This window comes from Lepidochelys kempii, chromosome 10, assembly GCF_965140285.1.
Source record: "Lepidochelys kempii isolate rLepKem1 chromosome 10, rLepKem1.hap1, whole genome shotgun sequence".
In the NCBI taxonomy this organism is placed as follows: Eukaryota; Metazoa; Chordata; order Testudines; family Cheloniidae; genus Lepidochelys; species Lepidochelys kempii.
Window position 1 is genome coordinate 19,861,601 of NC_136389.1, and position 19,556 is coordinate 19,881,156.

The window sequence follows — 19,556 nt, forward strand, 5'->3', positions numbered from 1 at the left end:
GGGAAATATCCCACCCTCTGACTCCACCACCTCAACCAAGCTTCACAATCATCATTGCTGTGCACAGTATTACATGGTTTGTTTAAAAGCGTGCGTGTCTGTGTCTGGTGAAAAAAATTTCCCTGGAACTTAACCCCCCCCCATTTACATTAATTCTTATGGAGAAATTGGATTTGCTTAACATCGTTTCGCTTAAAGTCACATTTTTCAGGAACATAACTACAACGTTAAGCAAGGAGTTACTGTACTATACAGATTTCATGGGGGGAACTAGCATTTCTCAAATTGGGGGTCCTGACCCAAAAGGAAGTTGCAGTGGAAGGGGGAGGGTCGCAAGGTTATTTTGCGGGGGAGGGTCACAGTATTGCCACCCTTACTTCTGCACTGCCTTCAGAGCTGGGTGACTGGAGAGCGGTGGCTGTTGTCCGGGGGCCCAGCTCTGAAGATAGGGCCCTGCCAGCAGCAGCACAGAAGGATAGCAGTACCACAACCCCCCCACCCTACAGTAAACTTGTGATCCCCCACAACTCCTTTTTGGGTCAGGACCCCTACAATTACAACACCCATGAAATTTCAGATTTAAATATCCAAAATAGTGACATGTATCATTTTAAAAATCCTGTGACCATGAAATTGACCAAAATGGACTGGGAATTTTGTAGGGTCCTAGTTATTATTGTTAATCTTACCAAGGAAGTCTGACTTCTGCCTGACCATTGGCTGGGCTGAAAATCATTTATATGTAGGTGCATAACTTCCATGATTGCTAGTAGCTGCTCTTTGCCTGTAACTAATGGAGAGATCTCCCCTTAAGTGACAGCACGGAAGTACCTTCTGAGACACGGAGAATCCAACAAAGACCAAGAGAATGTCCCATCTTCTATAGCACTCACCTGTTCAAATGGAAACAGTCAAAGGTGAAAATAAAAGCACAGCATGGAGAACAGGGTTTTTACAGTAACAGGCTTTTACATTAATGTACGTCTTTTACCCTCACAGGATCCCAAAGTACCTTACAAACTATTACCTCAAAGTAAAAATGCCTATTGATTGCCAGGTGGAAACCAGACTGGGCACTAAGTAAGCATACGACCAGATTTGGGGTGAACGAGGGCAGCCCAGCAGAACATCAGCTCAAAACCAAGGCAGGGAAAGTTGGTTTGTTTTTAATGAGGGCACTAGGCTGAAAGCATATTCTTTCAAAAAATCCTACAGTCATGCAAAAGTAGACATCACCCCAGTTTTAAGGTGTCTTTTGAAAGATCCCACATCCGTCCATGTCAACTGCACGGATTTCAGACACCCTTTTGTGCCATCCAGTTGTTTCCTCAGATATTTGTCCCCAAATCTTTTGGCTGCTGAAACAGGTTTTCAAAGATTTGGATACAAAGCGCCAAAGCATGTGCTTACATTCAGTAGAACTACTCACGTGCTCGAAGTAGTTAGGTTTAAAGTTAAGCAGGAGCATAAGTGCTTTGCTGGACTGAGGCTATTGAGATCAGTTAAACAGAGCAGCTTCCCTCCTATTTAACTCTGATGACCGCTGTCCACATCAAAGCCTTTATCCACCACATCCAGTAATAATTCATCTTGCAAGAAAAATTCAGCCAGACACTTCAGGGAGACAAATGACTTGAGGAGGGGAAAAAATTGTGCCAGCAGGTTACATTATAGAAACCAAAAAAATAAAAAGAAAACAGGGACTCGTAGCATTGCGAGCACCCACCGTCCATGTACAAAACTTTTAGTGAACAGCACCGAAGTGCATGAGGGACTCAAACAATAGGGTAACTAAGGTTGTCTCTGTATCTAATATACATGCTATAGACGTGCACTCCAAACACCGCGAGAGCAAGGTGTTCACAAAGAAAGAAATTCAGCGGCAGGAGGTAATAGCTTGGCCTTTGCCCTCTTAGCCCACTGTGCTCTTGGTCTGGTTAATGAAGTGCATAAAGGGGGTCAGGGAGGAACAACTGGCAGAGGCATAGCTAGCTGACACTTCCTTCATACTTCAGGGTAATGAAGGACTCATGGTTATCCACTGGATAGCTATGTAGCCTGTGCACAAAAAGCAGTAGACTGAGGTATGAAGAATGCATTTAGGGTTGCTGCTTTGTTTTTTAAACTTTACCTCAAGTTATTTTCCTGCAGTCCTTGGTCATTATAAAAGCAGCAAGACAGACTTCACCTTCTGCAGAGACTATAAATCCGATCTCCGATGTGCAGAAACTGATGAACTCTTGTGGTGCCTTCTTGGTCCAGGCCTCCGATCAGAGCTGTGGCAATACAGATGCTCCAGCAGGTGAGGACAATAATGTCTTTTTTCAAGATGCTGACTCTATTGGTAGTGGCCTGATTTGCGTGCAGATATGTTCATCCTGCCTCCAGGGGAATTGAATTTTTAGGGGCTGCTAGGTAGGGGGTTTAAAATAGGGGTTGATCTTTCAGCTGGCTGTGGGTTTCTACTGGCTCTAGGTTACTACTCAGAGAGAATGAGGATTAATTCCAATCTCAGTTATAGGACCATTTAAATCCTGTGCTAAATGGCTGCATTAAGCTTAGCAGAGCTGTCCAAGTATTGATCTGCAATTAGAATTCAACCTGTTCAGCTTATTTCTGAAATATGAGTTTTTCTGACAGGAATGACAGGCGAGACCAAAGAATACCATAATCAACCTGACCAATGAAATTCTTCATGGGATTAATTGACATGTTCTATACCTGGGAGATGACTTTTATAAAGAACGATCCAACCATAAGAAAATACGAGTTGCGCTCATAAAGCACTATGCTCAATATAGTCTGGAGAAGATACTGAGTTTTTAATGTAAAATTTTTGGGGTGTTATTTATCTGGGGTATACATGCTACAGGTCCTATCAACAATGGTGGATCCACATACATTCTATATGAATCCACATTTTGAGAGAGAGACACAGACACAGACTCATACCTCAACTTTTTTCATAATACAATTTCACAATATCAATCAGCTTTCATCAATTGTACAGATATGGCCCCAATTCCTCACAGGGTGGGGATTGGCTCCTTGTAACCTGACACTCACCCGCACAAAAAAGAAGTGGGATCAGCGTCTCCAAGCTTGAGAACTTGACTCAGTCTCACAGTAAAACCTTTTTACTTCCTTTTTCTTAAAACAGAATTTCTTTTGTGGCCTACTGACCTGCATGAATTACATCCTCAAATACAGACTGCAAAACAAGAGCACATTGTATAGGGCCATGAAGAGTGAGGTCTTCAGGTACTGAGCACTGAATACTTTACACAGGATCTGCAGAAGTGAAAACAGACCCAACTGAACCCTTTGGCTTTTCTGGGGAATCTCTGCTTCATCAGCTTGCTGCTTCTGCTCCGCAGTAATCCACTTCGCCTGGGCTACTGTTTGGTCAAGGGAACTAAACAAAGAAGAGGATCACTTCAAAGCTGAACTGGAGACTACCTCTTTTCTCATCACTCCATCCTGAGAATAGAGATCTGCAGACACCCACTTGCCAACAGTTCCTGGAATGGGGGCTGGGTGTTCTCACCGCAATGGGGGGGACGAAGGTATTCATGGGTCTCTGGAATTAGCTTTCACCACTGGCCCATCAGAGCCCAAGTTTGTTTATACTTCTGTGTGGAAAGGGAATGTTCTACCCCAGTTCTATATGGAACATCCCCTCAGAGCAGCCAGGACCACTCTGAAGGCATACACAAAATATTTGCATGTATTTTAGGAAGTACAGAAAACAGGTCTTGATGTCATCTATTAACCCCGATTCTAACCTCTTAGGGCAAGGATCAGCCAAAATGACTTCAGTGACTCTTAAAATGGTAGTGGCTGGCATCCTACTAGCACTGAACAACTACATTCCCCCCAACCCAGTTAGGCCAGTGGGTACAAGAGCATGGCCTTTCATTTTTTACATTGTCCCATGTTGACAGGCCACTGAAACATGAAAGTAGTAAAAGCCAATCTAATGGGCAAATGCCATAGGAAGGTGTCCACCCAAAAGCAGGAAACATCTCACTATGAGACACCTTCGAAGGAGAACATGTATAGCACAGTTGGAAGGTGTGCAAGACCAGAGGGAGCCAGCACCATGGGAGCAGCTACAAGAGCTGCGGACTCCCCTGTGCCTTGCACAGACTCCCCTTCTGTCCCAATGCACTTCGTCCCATGGCAGAAGCTTACAATCTAAGGCTATGTCTACACTACCCTGTAGTTTGGACTATGGGGGCATGAATTGCACTGCAAACCCAAGTAACTTCCCCATGTGGATGCTGAGGGCACAGACTAAAAGGTTCACATAAATGTAATTCTGTCTGAAGAGGACACTGAACTAGGAACCTTTTAATTCACTCCCACAGTTACAGCATAGCACTTGGGCGCACACTTCTATTCACACCCCTATAGTACAGACCACAGGGCAGTGTAGACTGCTTTGCTTTCTCTACTCAAAAGTACACAAAAGGATTACATACAAAGGAAAACAGGGCAAGTCATTCCACCTTTAAGTAACTTTGCAATATGGATTAGAATGAGCTTTATACAGAATAGATGAAGTAAAACCCTCACTATGTGTAAGATTTCTATTAGCAATGCATGTTATTCTGATACAGTAACAAGGATTCAGTACAAAAAAAACTAACAGGACTTTGTCAGACTCTTAACCCACGTTGAAAGCCTGAAGTAACTTGAAAAAATTCATTCCATGATTTGGTCACACTAAATACAAACAAAACTAACTTACCCACATTTTTTCTGAATCACTTAAGCCACAAAGCCATCATAATGAAAAGTAATTGCCATCCACTACATGCAAAATGCTTTTGGATTTGTGTGCAGACAAGATCCGGAAGGATTGTTTTTCAGAGTTAGTCTTATTTCAAGCTTTCATCTGCAATTTACTTGTTAGTAGTTAACAAGAACTCTAAAAATAGCCAGAGCAAAGGCCTGCATTAACATGACCCTATCTCACATTATTCCTATATATTTACATATCGCTGTGCATCTCAAAGGTAGATAGTTTTCTTACTACAAGCTTGCATTTAATAGGCCATTGGTACTTAGTTCATAGAACACGTACTGCATTCCTTTCATTTTTTTCTTTTAAATCAACTGCATGTGAAACTACAAATTTCACAGATGCATTGGAGATGGTTTGGTAGGAATCCTAAAGGTGAATGGACAGCTAGCATGGGTAGTTTGTGATATTACAAGAAGTCAGAGTAGATGAACTGCTGGTCCTTTGTGGCTTTAAATTCTATGAAAAGAGTTAGAAATATGTTCCAAGAGCTTGCACTAAACAGATTGTTCCATTCCAACAAGCGATGTTTAGAACACAACCTGAAAGCCTCCCACCTGACACATTACCCTGTCAATCCCTTCTAGCAAATATCTTAAATGTGCCCCAAAGAACTGATGCAAGCTCCTTGGAGCTGCATGCGAAGCCAGTTCCAGAGGATAAGACTCCTGCTCCCACTTTCAAATCAGGAGCACCCCCATTTGATCTCAGCTGTTAAAGCAGTGAACAAACAGTAGTTTGCACCAAGGGTGCAAGCAATATGATGATAGGACTTTATAGGTTATGGTGTGTAATATTGCTTTGAGGTTGTGGAACACAGATAAGAGCAACTAACACGCTATAATGAGAGTGTGTAAGCTAAGGAGGATACTTGAATGCAGCAGAATTCATGAATGGTACATAGAACAAGATGCTTCAAGGGCTGCCCCACACATGTTGTGTCACAATCCCAGCTCTGCAGAAGATGCCACCATGTTCTGCTGCAGTTGTGTGTGTGAGAAGTCAAGGAGTTAAGCAGCAAGATGAAAAGGGGTTTGACAGGGCAGCATGGAGCTGGATATTTTTTATTAATTATTATTATTACTACACTCCACAGGTGCGGTGAATTTGGGAGACGCAAATTCAAAACAAAAGGTTATACTGTAAACGTTACTTCTGCGTGGGTTGTCTCACTCTTGGAGCAGCCAGTGCAGAAACATCTACTGGTCTTTTTATTGAGTTTTTCTTGTAGGTTTGGATCCCAACTTCTAAGATATTAACTTTTGTTTTATTCAGTTTTTGGTTTGTCTTATCACTGCACAGTACTGACAGACACTCCTGGTTCATGTGGCAACTCATCCTCTAGATCCTGCACTTCTCTTGATATGGTGACTCGTCTGCCTCAAAACATGGTTCCCTCTGCTCCGCAGAGAAAGGGGGGTTATTCGGAGCTCCCAGCCCCATCAAAATGCACACCAATTGGAAAAATCCCCCCTAGAAATGGAGAACCTTCCCCCCTCCAAAGAAGTTAACATTAATGGCTTTACAACAAGGTTGGGCCTTTTTAGTAGCGCATATAGGATTGTCTCTTCCTCCATGGAGAAAACAGGTCTTGGCATAGGTTCCAAGCAACAAACAGAAGTGGCTGTAGTGAAATTTATATGCTGCCAAGAGAGAACAGAGTTGAGATGTGATGAGACTTTTACAAGGCAACAGCCCCACAGGAGGAAACCAAACACGGTATGCGTTACACAGGAACAAAAGTTAGCAGTGGGTGTTCGGAATCAAGGGAACAGAACAAACAGTACAAACAGTACTGTTCTAATTCACCCCCTTATGCCAGGACTGTGCCCGCTTACCAACCACCATCAAAAGAAAGAGGCGGTGAAGTGGGAAAATGTATCTTTCACCCAGGCCATGCTTGCATGAGCAACACAAAAAAACATTCAGCAAACCCAAAAAAGGGAATCGAGAAAGTTAGACATGTCATGGGATGTAGTTATTTTTAAGCAGTGCTGCATGATTCAACATTTATGACACTCCTTTCTAGTCATAATTAACATCAGATGTGTGCGAGACACACCAATAGGTAACTAAGTCTTAAAGTGTGTGACATCATTAGGTACTGTTGAGATGTAGGCTCTACTCAGGTTTGGCCCGGCCATTCCTCCTCATGACAGATGGGCAAGCCGGGCCAAATTTGAGCGAGTTTTGTAGTGACCTGGCATATGGGGTGGCAACACCACTCATGTCTGGCCCAGCGTGTTCAGAGCGTAATTCACCAACAGACCACGTAGGAGAACAGCTCCCGGGCTGTAGAGCAGGGAGGTCTGGTAAAAATCCAGGAAAGGCCTTGGAAACTACCCCTGGTGATCAATGACCACATCCCTTAGTCTAAAAGTCAGCCCTTGGTAACCAGAAGAACCACCTTTATTTGAAAATGTTATTTTAATGGAACAGCTATGCAGTGAAAGCGCCACCTGAAAAGAGCAGCAATCATCAATTGGACATCTTGGGCACTGCAAAGCACCCACATTGGGGAGCCAATCTTTTTTACGTGCCACCTCTGAGAAGCGCTCTCTGCTTATTTCACATTGTAGTACTGCCATGGTAACAGAGTTACCATGTAATCGGAGTACTATGATCTGCTCATCCAAAGCACACACTTCCCCACATTCCTCTCAAAACAGGCCTCAGAACAAGGCTGATTATTCTCATCTATTAATTCTTTAACTGGTGATGATATTTTAGAGGCTTAGTTTTCAAGGCATGATCATCAATCTCCGAGGCACCCACAGTTCTCCAGGCCTTAAGCCCTTTGTCAATAATGACGCAAACACTTTTGTCATTAAAAAATTACAAAAGGAGTATAAAAATCGGGACAATCATTTTCAACCAAAGAAAATTTACTCCAAGTTCTTTGCAAATATTCCTATTTCCATTATAGTCGTTACAAAAAATACCAAAGAAATTTTCAGCATACTCAATTTTAAAGAATCATAAATTACAAAAAAATAAATAGCTTTTATTCTAAGGGGAGACACTTGTCTAGTTTTAAGGTCGGCAACATAACTTCCAAAGTCCACATTTCCAGAGTGGTAGATATTTGGATCCATCTGAACTCAAACTACAGTAATTCAGCAATCTTTCTATAAAATAAGACTGTATGGAACTTTTCTTTTTCCTACTAAGTAAAAAACAAAAAAAACAGAACACACTTAAGTTGGAGCTAGACTCTATTGTGAATTAAGCTCTGTCAAGCTACTCTGGAACCCACGCATTTTGATTAGTAAAAATATGTATATTTTTTGGAACAGTAAGAGCATTTTGCACAACAGTTATTAGCAGCAGCAGTCTCTAGAGAAGGTTTCTCCGTTTCCATAGGGCTAACAGTCCTGGATGTGGCATGGCTTCTGTATTAAATGAGACAGTGAAATGCAATGACCAGTAATACTACAACCAAATTATAATATAACTGACTCTGAAGCCTTCACTCAGGTAAATCCTTACTCATAAGAGTAACCCTGCCCCCACTGGTACTTTTCACATAAGAAAGAATCATTGAGTGAACAGAGAGTACAGAATTGGGTACTTAATATTGAAATACATTCATTTTTGCATTCAAGCAAGAGTTTGATGTTATAGTGACTTCTGACGATGATTGTGCTTTTTCACATCAATGAGATGGACATATTTCTGCAAACTTGCTGCTATAAAGTATGAACACATATGAAAACTTTAACGTGATGCATAAAAGCACTGACCACATACAATAAGTGCCAAGACAAGACCGGATACATGACAGTATTTCATAAGGAATAAAAACGTTGAGCCATATTGCTATTCCATAAAATGTCCTGAGTGCATCCCACACCAGATGGTTCTCAACTGAACAAATAGGTAGTATTTTACAACGATTTTTCAAACAAAATGGACCTTCAGAACATAAGCAACTCAAAAGAATGTCTTCTGAAAGCAAGAAAAATCCTAACATACATTTTTGGACTGCAGTTTAATCTTTTGCCTCAAATCTATCAAACAGGTCTAAGTTGGGTCTTTAGCACAGTACATTCAGAACTTCTACTCCTTGCAAAATAAATCCTTAAGAAAAAAGACTTGCATTTTTGTTACTTTTATCTTCTTCATGCTAAACTTAGATTTTTCCGGGTCTGAGGTGAAAGCGTTTGGTTTGAGTAGCAGAACAAAGGAAGTCAGAATTCTCAAAATCCTCTCAATGTGTATAGTCAGTCAATTTCCACCCCTTTCCCCCCACACATACAAGCTAAGTTCTTGTATTATACCAAACCCGAATCTTTGGCCATACTATAGAAAATGCCTTTCTTCTGAAGTAGATTGGCTGGGGAATCACACTCCACAATTTCACCTTTATCAAGGACTATAACTCTAAAACAAGAAAAGAGAAAATGGTCAAAATACTGACTTATTTGGAATTTTAGCCATCTTAGCATAGCATCTCAGCCTGCGTTATTTTCCCATGGTTATTTGCAAGAGCTTTCACAAAAGGTGAAATTTGTCCCCAACCTCACTAATCCTACCGCAGATACACCGATTTACTCTGTGCTTAGACTGCCTAAGCGAAGCAACAGTGTTACTGTAACATTAAGGCTGTGAAAGCAAGCTCTAAGAAGTCAGGAAACCCAGCGTTCAGAATCGAAATGCTACCCCCAACTTGCTGAGAGCTGGGAGAAAAATACTGCTAGTACCCCCAAGAGGGAGCATCGACCAAATGTGGGGGGGCTTCCGCTGCATGAATGGCTGGAATGCCTGAATTAGTACTGAGTGAGTGTTAATAGAGGTGGTGAACAACTGCAAGTTTGGTGGGGATATAATGCCCACTTCTCCTGCTTTGTCCCATCCATAGTGTGGCTTCCCAGTCCAATTACAGGGGTCACAGAAAAAGTGGAAGAGTAGAACACCTGAGTCAGGGGCTTATCAAGTTTTGATTCCTACCCCCCACTCAGAGAAAGAGGTAACATTATAAATCTACGTTTCAATTGTAAGAACAAGTGCTGCCCTCAGCCACATCTGTGCAAGCATCCTGTGGACAATGGGGTTGCACAACCATAACCCAGGACAGAACTTCACCCTCAGCATGCTTACACTAGCAATACAGACACACACAAACTCACAAATTTCAGCTGATAACAGATCTAACAAACGTAAGGAAAAAATATTTTTAAAAGTTGATTGGTGTCCATTTTTGGTTAACATCAATTCCTATTCATGTAAGATACGGACACTAAAGACCATTCTCCCTTTGCAAAAGTTGCATCACTTTACCTTTCATAGTCCATAATAGTGTTTAGACGATGTGCTATAGTTAAAACAGTGCAGTCTTCGAATTGAGTCCTTATTGTTGACTGTATAAGGTCATCAGTTTCAAGATCAACAGCAGCAGTGGCTTCATCTAAAACCAAGATTTTGGACTTCCGAAGTAGAGCCCGAGCGAGGCACACCAGCTGACGCTGTCCGACACTTTGTAAAAAAAACAAAAAAGTTAACTGTAAGAAGAAACTTGTATTTTGTTTCACATCCTAACTTTGTTACCTGCACAATCTTCTGTGAATTTTAGGTGCCGAGAGTCTAGCAAGCTTTAGATATGGAATTAACTTCAAGTTCTGTTATTTCTTCTCTATAAACAGAGGGTGTCTTACTACAGCTTCCTAATTCTTCAATTTTTGAAGAACTTTTGTTTTTAAAAAGGTACATGGAAACCATTTGTAATGTGTAAGTACACCAGACTATAGTATTTAAACAGTGCAGACTGTGGCAAAGTTCTCCATAGTTTTGAATTTGAACTGGTTTGGTGGCCAATTTACAATCAGTAGATTAAATGTATTTAAGATTAGTACTGCAGTTATATTACAGCTGCAGTATGAAACCTGCATTCGTTAGGTACAATTTTCTCTCCAAATTATAAGCACTACAGCAGCCTGAAGTTAACCAAAAATTTCCCAAAATTGCCCAAGCCAATTTAATATATTTATATATTTAATATTAATATTAATATATTTAACTTACTATTTCTTAAGTATGTACTTTCACTTACGTGGCTTAAAGCTTAAAATATTTTTTTTAAAAAACACCTAATTGTCTCTTTGGCAATTTCACATTAAAATTTCTCTGTTTCCCCAACACAAGATAATCCAGTCTTATGCAGTGAATAAAAACTACAATATTTATATTTTTAGGTCTGTTTTGATGTCTGAGATGTATTTTAAGGTCCATGGGTCAGTGATCTCATGTTTGTACTGCACCAATCACGTCACAAGTAGTAAAATTGAACCTGCAGTCTGAAATAAAGTGGGAAGAACATACAAGCATACGTTTCTCATATGCTGTCAAAAGTTTTAGCTTTAACAGAAAATTTTCACTGAAAAGTTTTATTGTACCTTAGATTCTCTCCACCTTCAGAACACTCATGATTAAGTTTATCAGGAAGAGACGAAACAAAATTTTTCAAGTGAGCCAATTCCAAAGATGTCCAAATTTCTTCGTCAGAGTATTTGTCAAAAGGGTCAAGATTCATACGCAGAGAGCCAGAAAATAATACTGGATCCTAGTCAGAAAATAACATGCACTCAACACTTCTACATACAAAGAAATATGGCAAATGTTCAAGAGATTTCATTTAAAATGGCAAAGGAAATGGTGTATTTGGTAAGCAACCCAAGGAATATAATTAATTATAACAAAAGATCTTTTGAGTTCAATTGTTTTTAAATAAAGTGACTCGTTTCTTTTTTGGAAAATGAATCTGCAGAAAGATCCTCAGACTAGTTGCAATACCAAAGAATACATAGAAACAGCTTCAATTTAAATGCCAAAACATTTTTTTCAAATAAAATGGCATGTGAAAAACAAACTTCAAAATACACTCCCACAAGATTCAAAGTCCAAACTGGCTGCATCAGTAAATGCATGGTGTCTACAATCTACTTATTCCATTTCCTCTTATGGCAATTAGTGATAGCAAAGCTGAAATCTAATATGGAATGATCAAAAAAGGGCAAAAGCAATATAATCCCCGACCTCAAACCTCAACCAGATCCTAGACAGATGAATTGCAGAAAACCTTTTGCAATTATTTAAATCCAGTTCCTTCTTGCATTACTATAAATAGGCAGAAAAGCGTGTACACTAAAAGCAAGTAATTTATTAACATAATAGTTTTAAAAACTGAATTCAAAGACATTTGACCACCAAGCCTAGGATGAGGAACTGACTCAGTCACGTGGCAATTTGATAAGCAGACATCAAGCCCAAAACAATAACATGAGCCTGAACCCTCAAAACTAGAGTGCCCTGTGGCATAGCTCCATATGATTAACGTTGTTTCTTACTGTTCCTAAACAGAAGTGAACCGCGGAGACCAGACTTGATCTGCCAAGTTATTGTCAAAACAGAGTGAAATTTATTGTGTCCTAGTGTAATTCTAGTGAGAAGTCTCCACCTTGTAATATGCAGTCTATATATGTCCTTTATTGGTCCAGAAGAGCTAGAGGGTTCTAAACCTACTAAGGCCCACATCATGCCAGCTGCACTACCTGGTCAGACCTCCACACTCATGCTGAGCAATTCGCAGCATCAGGTCCTATGTGACTATTGAAAATCTATTACAAGGCGTTAACTAAATGAGTTCATAATTTCAGAACGCCCTGGATCCTGCCTCCATGCCAGCAAACCAATTCAGATCCAAGTTTGATTTGTTACATAAAGAAAAGGAAACATGCCTAAGCCAGCACAAAAGTCTGATCCAAAGTCAACTGAAGTCAATGGAAGGAGTCCCATCAACTCCACTGGGTGCTGAATCAGACACTAATAAGGTATTAATAAAATACGCATCCAGTTGATTAAAGCCTCAATAGCCTTAAGAAATCAATTATGGTATTGGCAGGAACTTTGCACCTACCTGGGGAATAATGGTGATCTTGAACCGCAGGTCATGGAGCCCTATTTTTGCCACATTAACTCCATCAATAATAATCTCTCCCTCTGCTGATTCATTGATTCGAAATAAACCCAGAGTAAGGGAGGATTTTCCAGCACCTGTTCTTCCAACTATTCCCACCTATTAGAAGGCACACAGAAAGAAGTTATCATTTAATAATTCTGCGGGAAAGGATAAAGTCAAAGTGCCACCGAGAATCTCCTGAAGTGGACACAATTTCAGATGTAATCCATACATTTACCCAGTACAAAGCAACTATGTTAAGAAAATGGAGAACTAAGTTGGCACATTGATGGTGCATATATACATAAAATGAAAATATGATGGTGCATATATACATAAAATGAAAATATCCTTCAAACAGCACATTGAAATTTCAGTGCACCTAGAAAAGCTTTGGGACTTTTCTGGACAGGAAAATGGAATTGTGGTGAAAATGTGAAGTAGGAAGTGCTGACAAAGTTCAGATCACACCTGTTCCTTTCTTTTGTATGTGTTTTGTAGTTACAGTTGTGGAGCTATAGGTTTTGATCTTGTTTTTCCACCTGAATTCAGGCTACAATTGTGCTCATTAACATAATACACAATTGCATGTCTGATTAGGAAGTTACATAAGCTTGTGCCTTTTTTGGATTTGTGCTTGCATACTAATATAAACTGCCTTGTATTTATTTTTAAATAAAATACATACTAACCTACATAAAAAAAGGATGCACAAGTCAGTAAAATGTGGTACATGACTTAGGTTTTTAGAAGTGCAATTTAAACTTCATCAATTGGCCATTTCATTTTGCTTGTGTTGAATAAAAAGGGCAACTGGTTACGGTCACGTTCTCCAGTACAGTCCTTTGTATTTCTATACCAGAAGAGCACACGCCCAGGAAAACAGTGAACACGTGCAACCCACAACAGGGGTCTTGTCCCACTTTAGCTGGCAGCTGTAGTGGGCTCTTATTGTCTTATAAAGACCAGCCACTGAAGGACTCATTCTTTTAGCTCCAATGGTAGAACCTCATCCTTTTAGTGCTGAAAGTCTCAGGGCTCAAATCCCATTGTCAGCTGAAGTGCTATATATATATGATAGCTTATAAAACGCAGTGTGGATATAAACAGCAAGCCATGTTACTTACCTTCTCTCCTCCGTTTATAGTAACATTTATGTTTTTCAGAACTAAATCCAAGTCCTCCCGGTAACGTAAGCCATAGCCTCTGAACTCCACTTTGCCTTCATGAGGCCAGTTGTTTGGTGGAGCAGTTTGCTCAGTACACCATGGAGCCTGAAAGAACAATTGCCCACCCATTCAGCTAGATCATTAATAGATCTATTACCCTTTTGACCCATCTGACTGAGCAAACGAAGAAATAGCTCCACCAGGGGTTGAATAAGGAAGAAGAGGCAGAAGTCTCATTTTCAAAAAGGGCTGTCTGGAAAATCAAAGGGGCAAATTCGGCTGCATCGAAGACAATGAGGTTACAAGGTATAATCAAGGGCAAGATTCGACTCTAAAGCTATGAAAAATGTGTGTCTTGACTAAAACAAGCCTCACCTCCCGGGATAAGTCTCTCTACAATTGCTGATGTGAGAACAGCAGACAGCAAATATTATGACAAACTGGTCATGCAACAGAAAGAATGAGGAGTATTTGGGGCACCTTAGAGACTAAAATTTATTTGAGCATAAACTTTCGTGGGCTAAAGCCAAGTACTCCTCATTCTTTCTGCTGATACAGACTAACACGGCTACCACTCTAAAAAATGGTCATGCAACAGTTACACACTGTTGTGCCAACCCAGAGAGCCAGGTTTAGAACTAGAAGAAGCTTGCCTGAGACAGAGGAAACTGAACACTTTGCATGTTGGTAATGAATGAGTTCTGACTCAGACTTCAGTGGGTGTGTAAACAGAGCAGGGTTTTCACCCTAATCAGCAGTTATATTAAAGCAGAGATCCCAGTGGGTTCATTACTAGAGCCAATTAAAAACAAACATTCTTAAAATCAGGAAATTTTCCAAAAGTTTTTAGTTTGGAGGAACCACAAGTGGAAAGGAGGGAGGAGGAACTCTCTGGTTTGTACCCCACCCCAGACATAACTCACACTGGGCTGGGTTTTGATTTGAGGGTTTGGGCTTCCTATGAACACATTGCCCAAAATAAATAACGTGGGGGAAGAAGGTTAAGAGGAGAAACACACATGACCAAAAGTAGTTTACATGAGTCATCATCAGATTGAAAATGAATTTTGCATAGCTCCATTTGTTAATTTAATATGGACTAGACAGATGACAAAGGCTTCCTACAAATTAAGTGCATATAGTGATAGAGGAAACAAATGCCAGAAGTGAAGAAAAATACCTGCAAAGTTAACATTCTGCCACTAGGGGGCACTCTCAGCATTAAGGATGAAGAAAACAACTAGCTCTTAAAAAACAAATTCCAAGTACAAGTATCTCTGGATTCCCATATCAGTAAGGGCTGAGATTCCATGAATGCAGCAAATTCAGCCCACTAGCAGAATGGCAAGAAACATCTTAGAGTAAATTCTTCTGTTCAGAAACCAATACTGTCGTCTAGCCAGTTAGGAGGCAGGTTGACTGATTTGAAAGAAAGTCCCCCTTCTGTCCCATTAGAAAGGCAGTGACAGTACAATGCAAGCCTGAAGCATTGGTTAATAGCAGGGAAGATCTTTAGACGTAATTATACAACCTACTAGCCACAATGTACCTCTTTCTCCATTTCAGAGTATTCTTTGACTCTTTCCACAGCGACAATGTTAGTTTCCATCTCAGATGACATGCGAACCAGCCAGTTTAAGTATGTTGTAACCTGCAGAAAATTCCTAAATGGAGCATTTACAATACAAATGGACATCAGCATAGAAAAGAACATTTAGCATGCAATACTGAGATGAAAACCCGAAGTGCCATCTGCTCATTAAACGCACAACACAGCACTTGGCTTTACCTGGATGGGATGAGAACAACGCGCCCATTTATGAAATACAACTAGGACCAATTTTTACCCTCAGATACACATGTGCAATGGGAGCTGTATAAGTATAGAGCAGAACTTGGCCATTAGTGTGACCCCGAAACCAGCTCCCCATTTGTCCTGCTGGAGTCAGTGTCTCACATCACAATTTTGTTTCATTATTTCAAAAGGTTTCTCCTTTCAGCCCCTCCCACATAAGAAAGCCCCATCCCACCTGGGCTCTAAATCTCTTTTCAAATCTCATCTGTAAACATTTTCCCCATCACATGCTCCACATATCAGTTCTCTCTCCAGGACTTGTTTAGTTTCATGAAGTATATGGGGATTCAGTTAGTACTGACAAAGCCTATTTATGACTATAGACGACAAATCAATTCTCAACTCTAATTCCATTACAGATTTATATCCTGATACCGGGTGGCTGTGGTCTTAAAAGTGCAGAAAGATTTCCTGAAGTATATTACCTGCAATGAATAGGACACTGACAGTCCAACTAATCCAGGGCTGAGGCTGTTGCGAGCAATCACTGCAAACAGCGCCGCAAAGAGGACTATACAGTTCCCCACACATTCTAGCCGGACAGCCAGCCACCTGCAAGACACAGACAAGTGATTCCATTTTCCAGAAATATCTGATTAAACAAACAAAAATTCAGGGTGAACATGCTTAAATTCGTATTTTTTTTTTAAATATATGGTTACACTGAGGCATTTACATCTACTCATCCCCTTCTTTGCCAGTGACATGGGAACTGACACATTTGGAGCTATCTGATCATTTCCAGAAGCATGGGGCACAGAAGCACATGAAACTAACTCTTAGGGGCAGAAATTCCTGTTTTAACCTTGAAAATGTGGGGTCTCAGGTACCCAACACAGCCACAGTTCAGCTAAATGAACAATGTGCAGAGAAAGTGAAGGGAGGAGCAAAACTTCCTCTGAAATCAATGGGTTGTACCTGAGTAATGGAGCGAGGACTGCACAACTGCACCCTCACTATGCCGCTGCTGTCTATGTGCTGACCCAACACTCACGCCCATCTACCTGTTTGCAACAATGCTGGGAAAGTACGCTTTCTGATTTTCATCCACTTTTAAGTCACTCTGCTGTTTGAAACGCGTCTGCTCCTCAAAGGCTCGAATGACACTGACACCCAGGAGAGTCTCGTTAAAGTGAGAATACACTGGAGAGCGGCTGACGGATTCAAGACGTTTCAGCTGGCGAGAGGTGGCCACATAAAATCTCTGGAAATCAAGTTGAGTAGAACACTAAGTTCAAAGGTGCAGCACAGCCTGGACACGACTTCAACTACAGGGAGTCAAGGCAGCCAACTCTCACCCTTATTACTCTGGATAAGAGTACTACACATCACTTAGAGAAATCCAATTTGCTTCTATGAAAATGCACTGATTCATGGATTTTAAAACCAGAAGAGACCATAAGATTATCTAGTCTGACTGCGCTTTTAAGAAGCATGGTAAAAATAGTATTGTGGGGGCCCGTGTTTGTGATCTCCAAATGGCCCAAGATCACATTTTCCTCACACCAGGAAGATTTATTTTCCCCTCAAATGCCAGTCCTGCAAGCTCAGTCTGGGATCTGAGAGTCAAGCTGAGTTCTGTTTGTCTCAGGCACCACCACCAGGAAAAAAAGGATTCCACAACTGGAACTTGGCGAACAAACCCACTGATACAGGAGCCAAAAGAGAAGCCAATTCCCTTTCCCATGGCTGTACTGGCTCTGCAGGGATCACCAGAGTAAAGCAATGAAGTGATTTTGGGGGGGGGAGGGGGTTGGGGGGGTTGCCACTAAAGTAAGCAGGAATGACAAACACAGGGAGCAAGACTGGAGAGTAAAAAAGGCTGCTGTCAATCCTATCTTCTCCCTGTTTTAGGCTCACTTTTCTGACTATACCTGCACTTTCTACAGCTGTGCCTCTCCAAAGCACACACTCACTGCTTGAATTATAGGAGTTTCTTTCCAGTGTCCTATTCAGACAGGACAAGTAGAGAATGCTCAGCTACTGGAAATCCAGCAAGCTGACGGGCCTGCCATGCACTGTGCATTTCAGATAGTATCCGAAAATGGTCAGTCAAACATGGACTCAAGACACATTAAAATCTAAAACCTAAGTAACAAAAGGAGAGGAGAGAGACACGCTGACGAGAGAGCTCAATGGCCGACGTTCCCTACCTGCACAAAGAAGTAGACAAGTCCCAGCGGCGGAATGATGATGGCAGCTATTGGTGTGGCCAAGAGAATGATGATGCAGGCCCCAATGACGTTAAACAGTGAGCCCATGAACATTTTAATTATCTGAGGAATCACAGAGTCTATAGTGTCCATCTCTTTAGAGAACCGGTTCACTAAGTTCCCACTGGGTGTTCGTTCAAAAAAACTCATTGGAGACCTAAGGACACTGTGAAGCAGGCCAATGTGTAGGTGTCGTGAGGCAAATATCCCCCCTACTGACACAGCCATTGAGTAGCCAAACACAGCAATACCTGAAAAAGAAAACCAAGTTGACAACTTTTTTTCCCCTCCCTGAGCAGAAACGTTTTTCCTAATTATGTTTATTCTTTGTTTGTAATCAATGAAATCTAAACCATAGTAAAATTTAGTCAACACAAATTCAAATCAATCAATCCTCATTGAAGAAGGCAGATGGTGATCTGATCTAGTTGGACTGAGCAGTAAAAGACTCTTCAGTGAAAAAGGTAAGCTCATCTGAAGGAAGTGTTTGCCTTTCAACATGTGTTTTCAGAGTATTTGCACATGTGGCCTGCTTACACTCTGCTCCACTTTAAAAAGCTGTTTATTTCTTGTTGCAAGACTGGATGAGGCAATTCTGAAGATAAGTGGGATATCGTGTGCTTAATTTCAGGTCAGACAAAGCCTATTTATGCACAGAACAGACCTAACAGGCAGCAATTGTGCAAGCTTCTCTTGGATACTCTGTCAGCGTGTCTGAATCCTGAGGTGGCAGGACCCATGTAGCAGTGAGAGGATAGTTTAGTAGTCCACATGGCTCTGGCAATCCTTAGCTGCTGCTCTAGAACTACCAGTAAGGCTGCCAAAGAAGATCAAAAGGTGTGGCAGCTCCTGACCACTGGGAACTGGACAGACTCAATTCATTTCATACAGGTCAAAGAGCCATCGGATGGCGGTAACTTTCAGTCATCACAGACCTGGGATGGATTTGAACCAGGCACCCAGAGGCTAAAGGTTCCAGATCCCACAACCATATGCATTCTAGCTTTGTTTCTTACATTAAAAGAAAACCAAATTCACTAACTGAATAGTTTATTGCCATTAGTTAAACCTTCCCATAAAAAGCAAAATAAAATTCATGGCAGTGAAAGACTCCTGAGGAAGCCTTTGTGCAGTGCTGGACACACCAAGTCACTGATCTTTTTAACATTTGGCTTAATATTTTGAACCAGTCAGTTAGTTTTAAAATAGCTTAACAGATAATTCCAGGCAAACCTTGAGACATTCCCAGTGCTCCATACACTCCTAGCCGGACGTGCGTGTGCTGCTGAGTCCCATTAATAATGGGATCATCTGTCCATAAACTTAGCCAGTAGTTGGAAGCCAGGGCGGCTATATGGTTACACATAAAAAGGAAGATGCTCAGAAAAGAGACAAAGAGTCCAATGGCTTTCATATATTCCCAGTACACTGTCGCCTTTACCTAAAGATGCAAGAGGAAAAAAATAAAGGTCACTTTACACAGGAAGTGTAAGGCCTAAAACACCCATATATGAAAACACTCATATATGTAAACACCACCTACAGGATGGTGAAGTCA

The 19,556-nt window shown here is 41.0% G+C and overlaps 1 protein-coding gene across 4 annotated transcripts in view; it reads right to left on the minus strand.

Annotated features, from left to right (window-relative positions):
- Window positions 1-525: 525 nt before the first annotated feature.
- LOC140918296 (multidrug resistance-associated protein 1) overlaps window positions 526-19,556 on the minus strand; it is a 113,191-nt gene continuing 94,160 nt past the window's right edge. For all 4 annotated transcript variants that reach the window (XM_073362333.1, XM_073362332.1, XM_073362334.1 and 1 more), the window contains 10 exons: window positions 19,232-19,439; window positions 17,939-18,249; window positions 16,790-16,989; window positions 16,211-16,337; window positions 15,480-15,581; window positions 13,889-14,035; window positions 12,720-12,878; window positions 11,200-11,366; window positions 10,088-10,282; window positions 526-9,190 (listed from right to left, as the gene is read on the minus strand). In XM_073362333.1, the coding sequence (XP_073218434.1) occupies window positions 9,082-9,190; window positions 10,088-10,282; window positions 11,200-11,366; window positions 12,720-12,878; window positions 13,889-14,035; window positions 15,480-15,581; window positions 16,211-16,337; window positions 16,790-16,989; window positions 17,939-18,249; window positions 19,232-19,439 (1,725 nt within the window). In that variant the 3' untranslated portion in view covers window positions 526-9,081. The remainder of the gene's footprint in view (window positions 9,191-10,087; window positions 10,283-11,199; window positions 11,367-12,719; window positions 12,879-13,888; window positions 14,036-15,479; window positions 15,582-16,210; window positions 16,338-16,789; window positions 16,990-17,938; window positions 18,250-19,231; window positions 19,440-19,556) is intronic.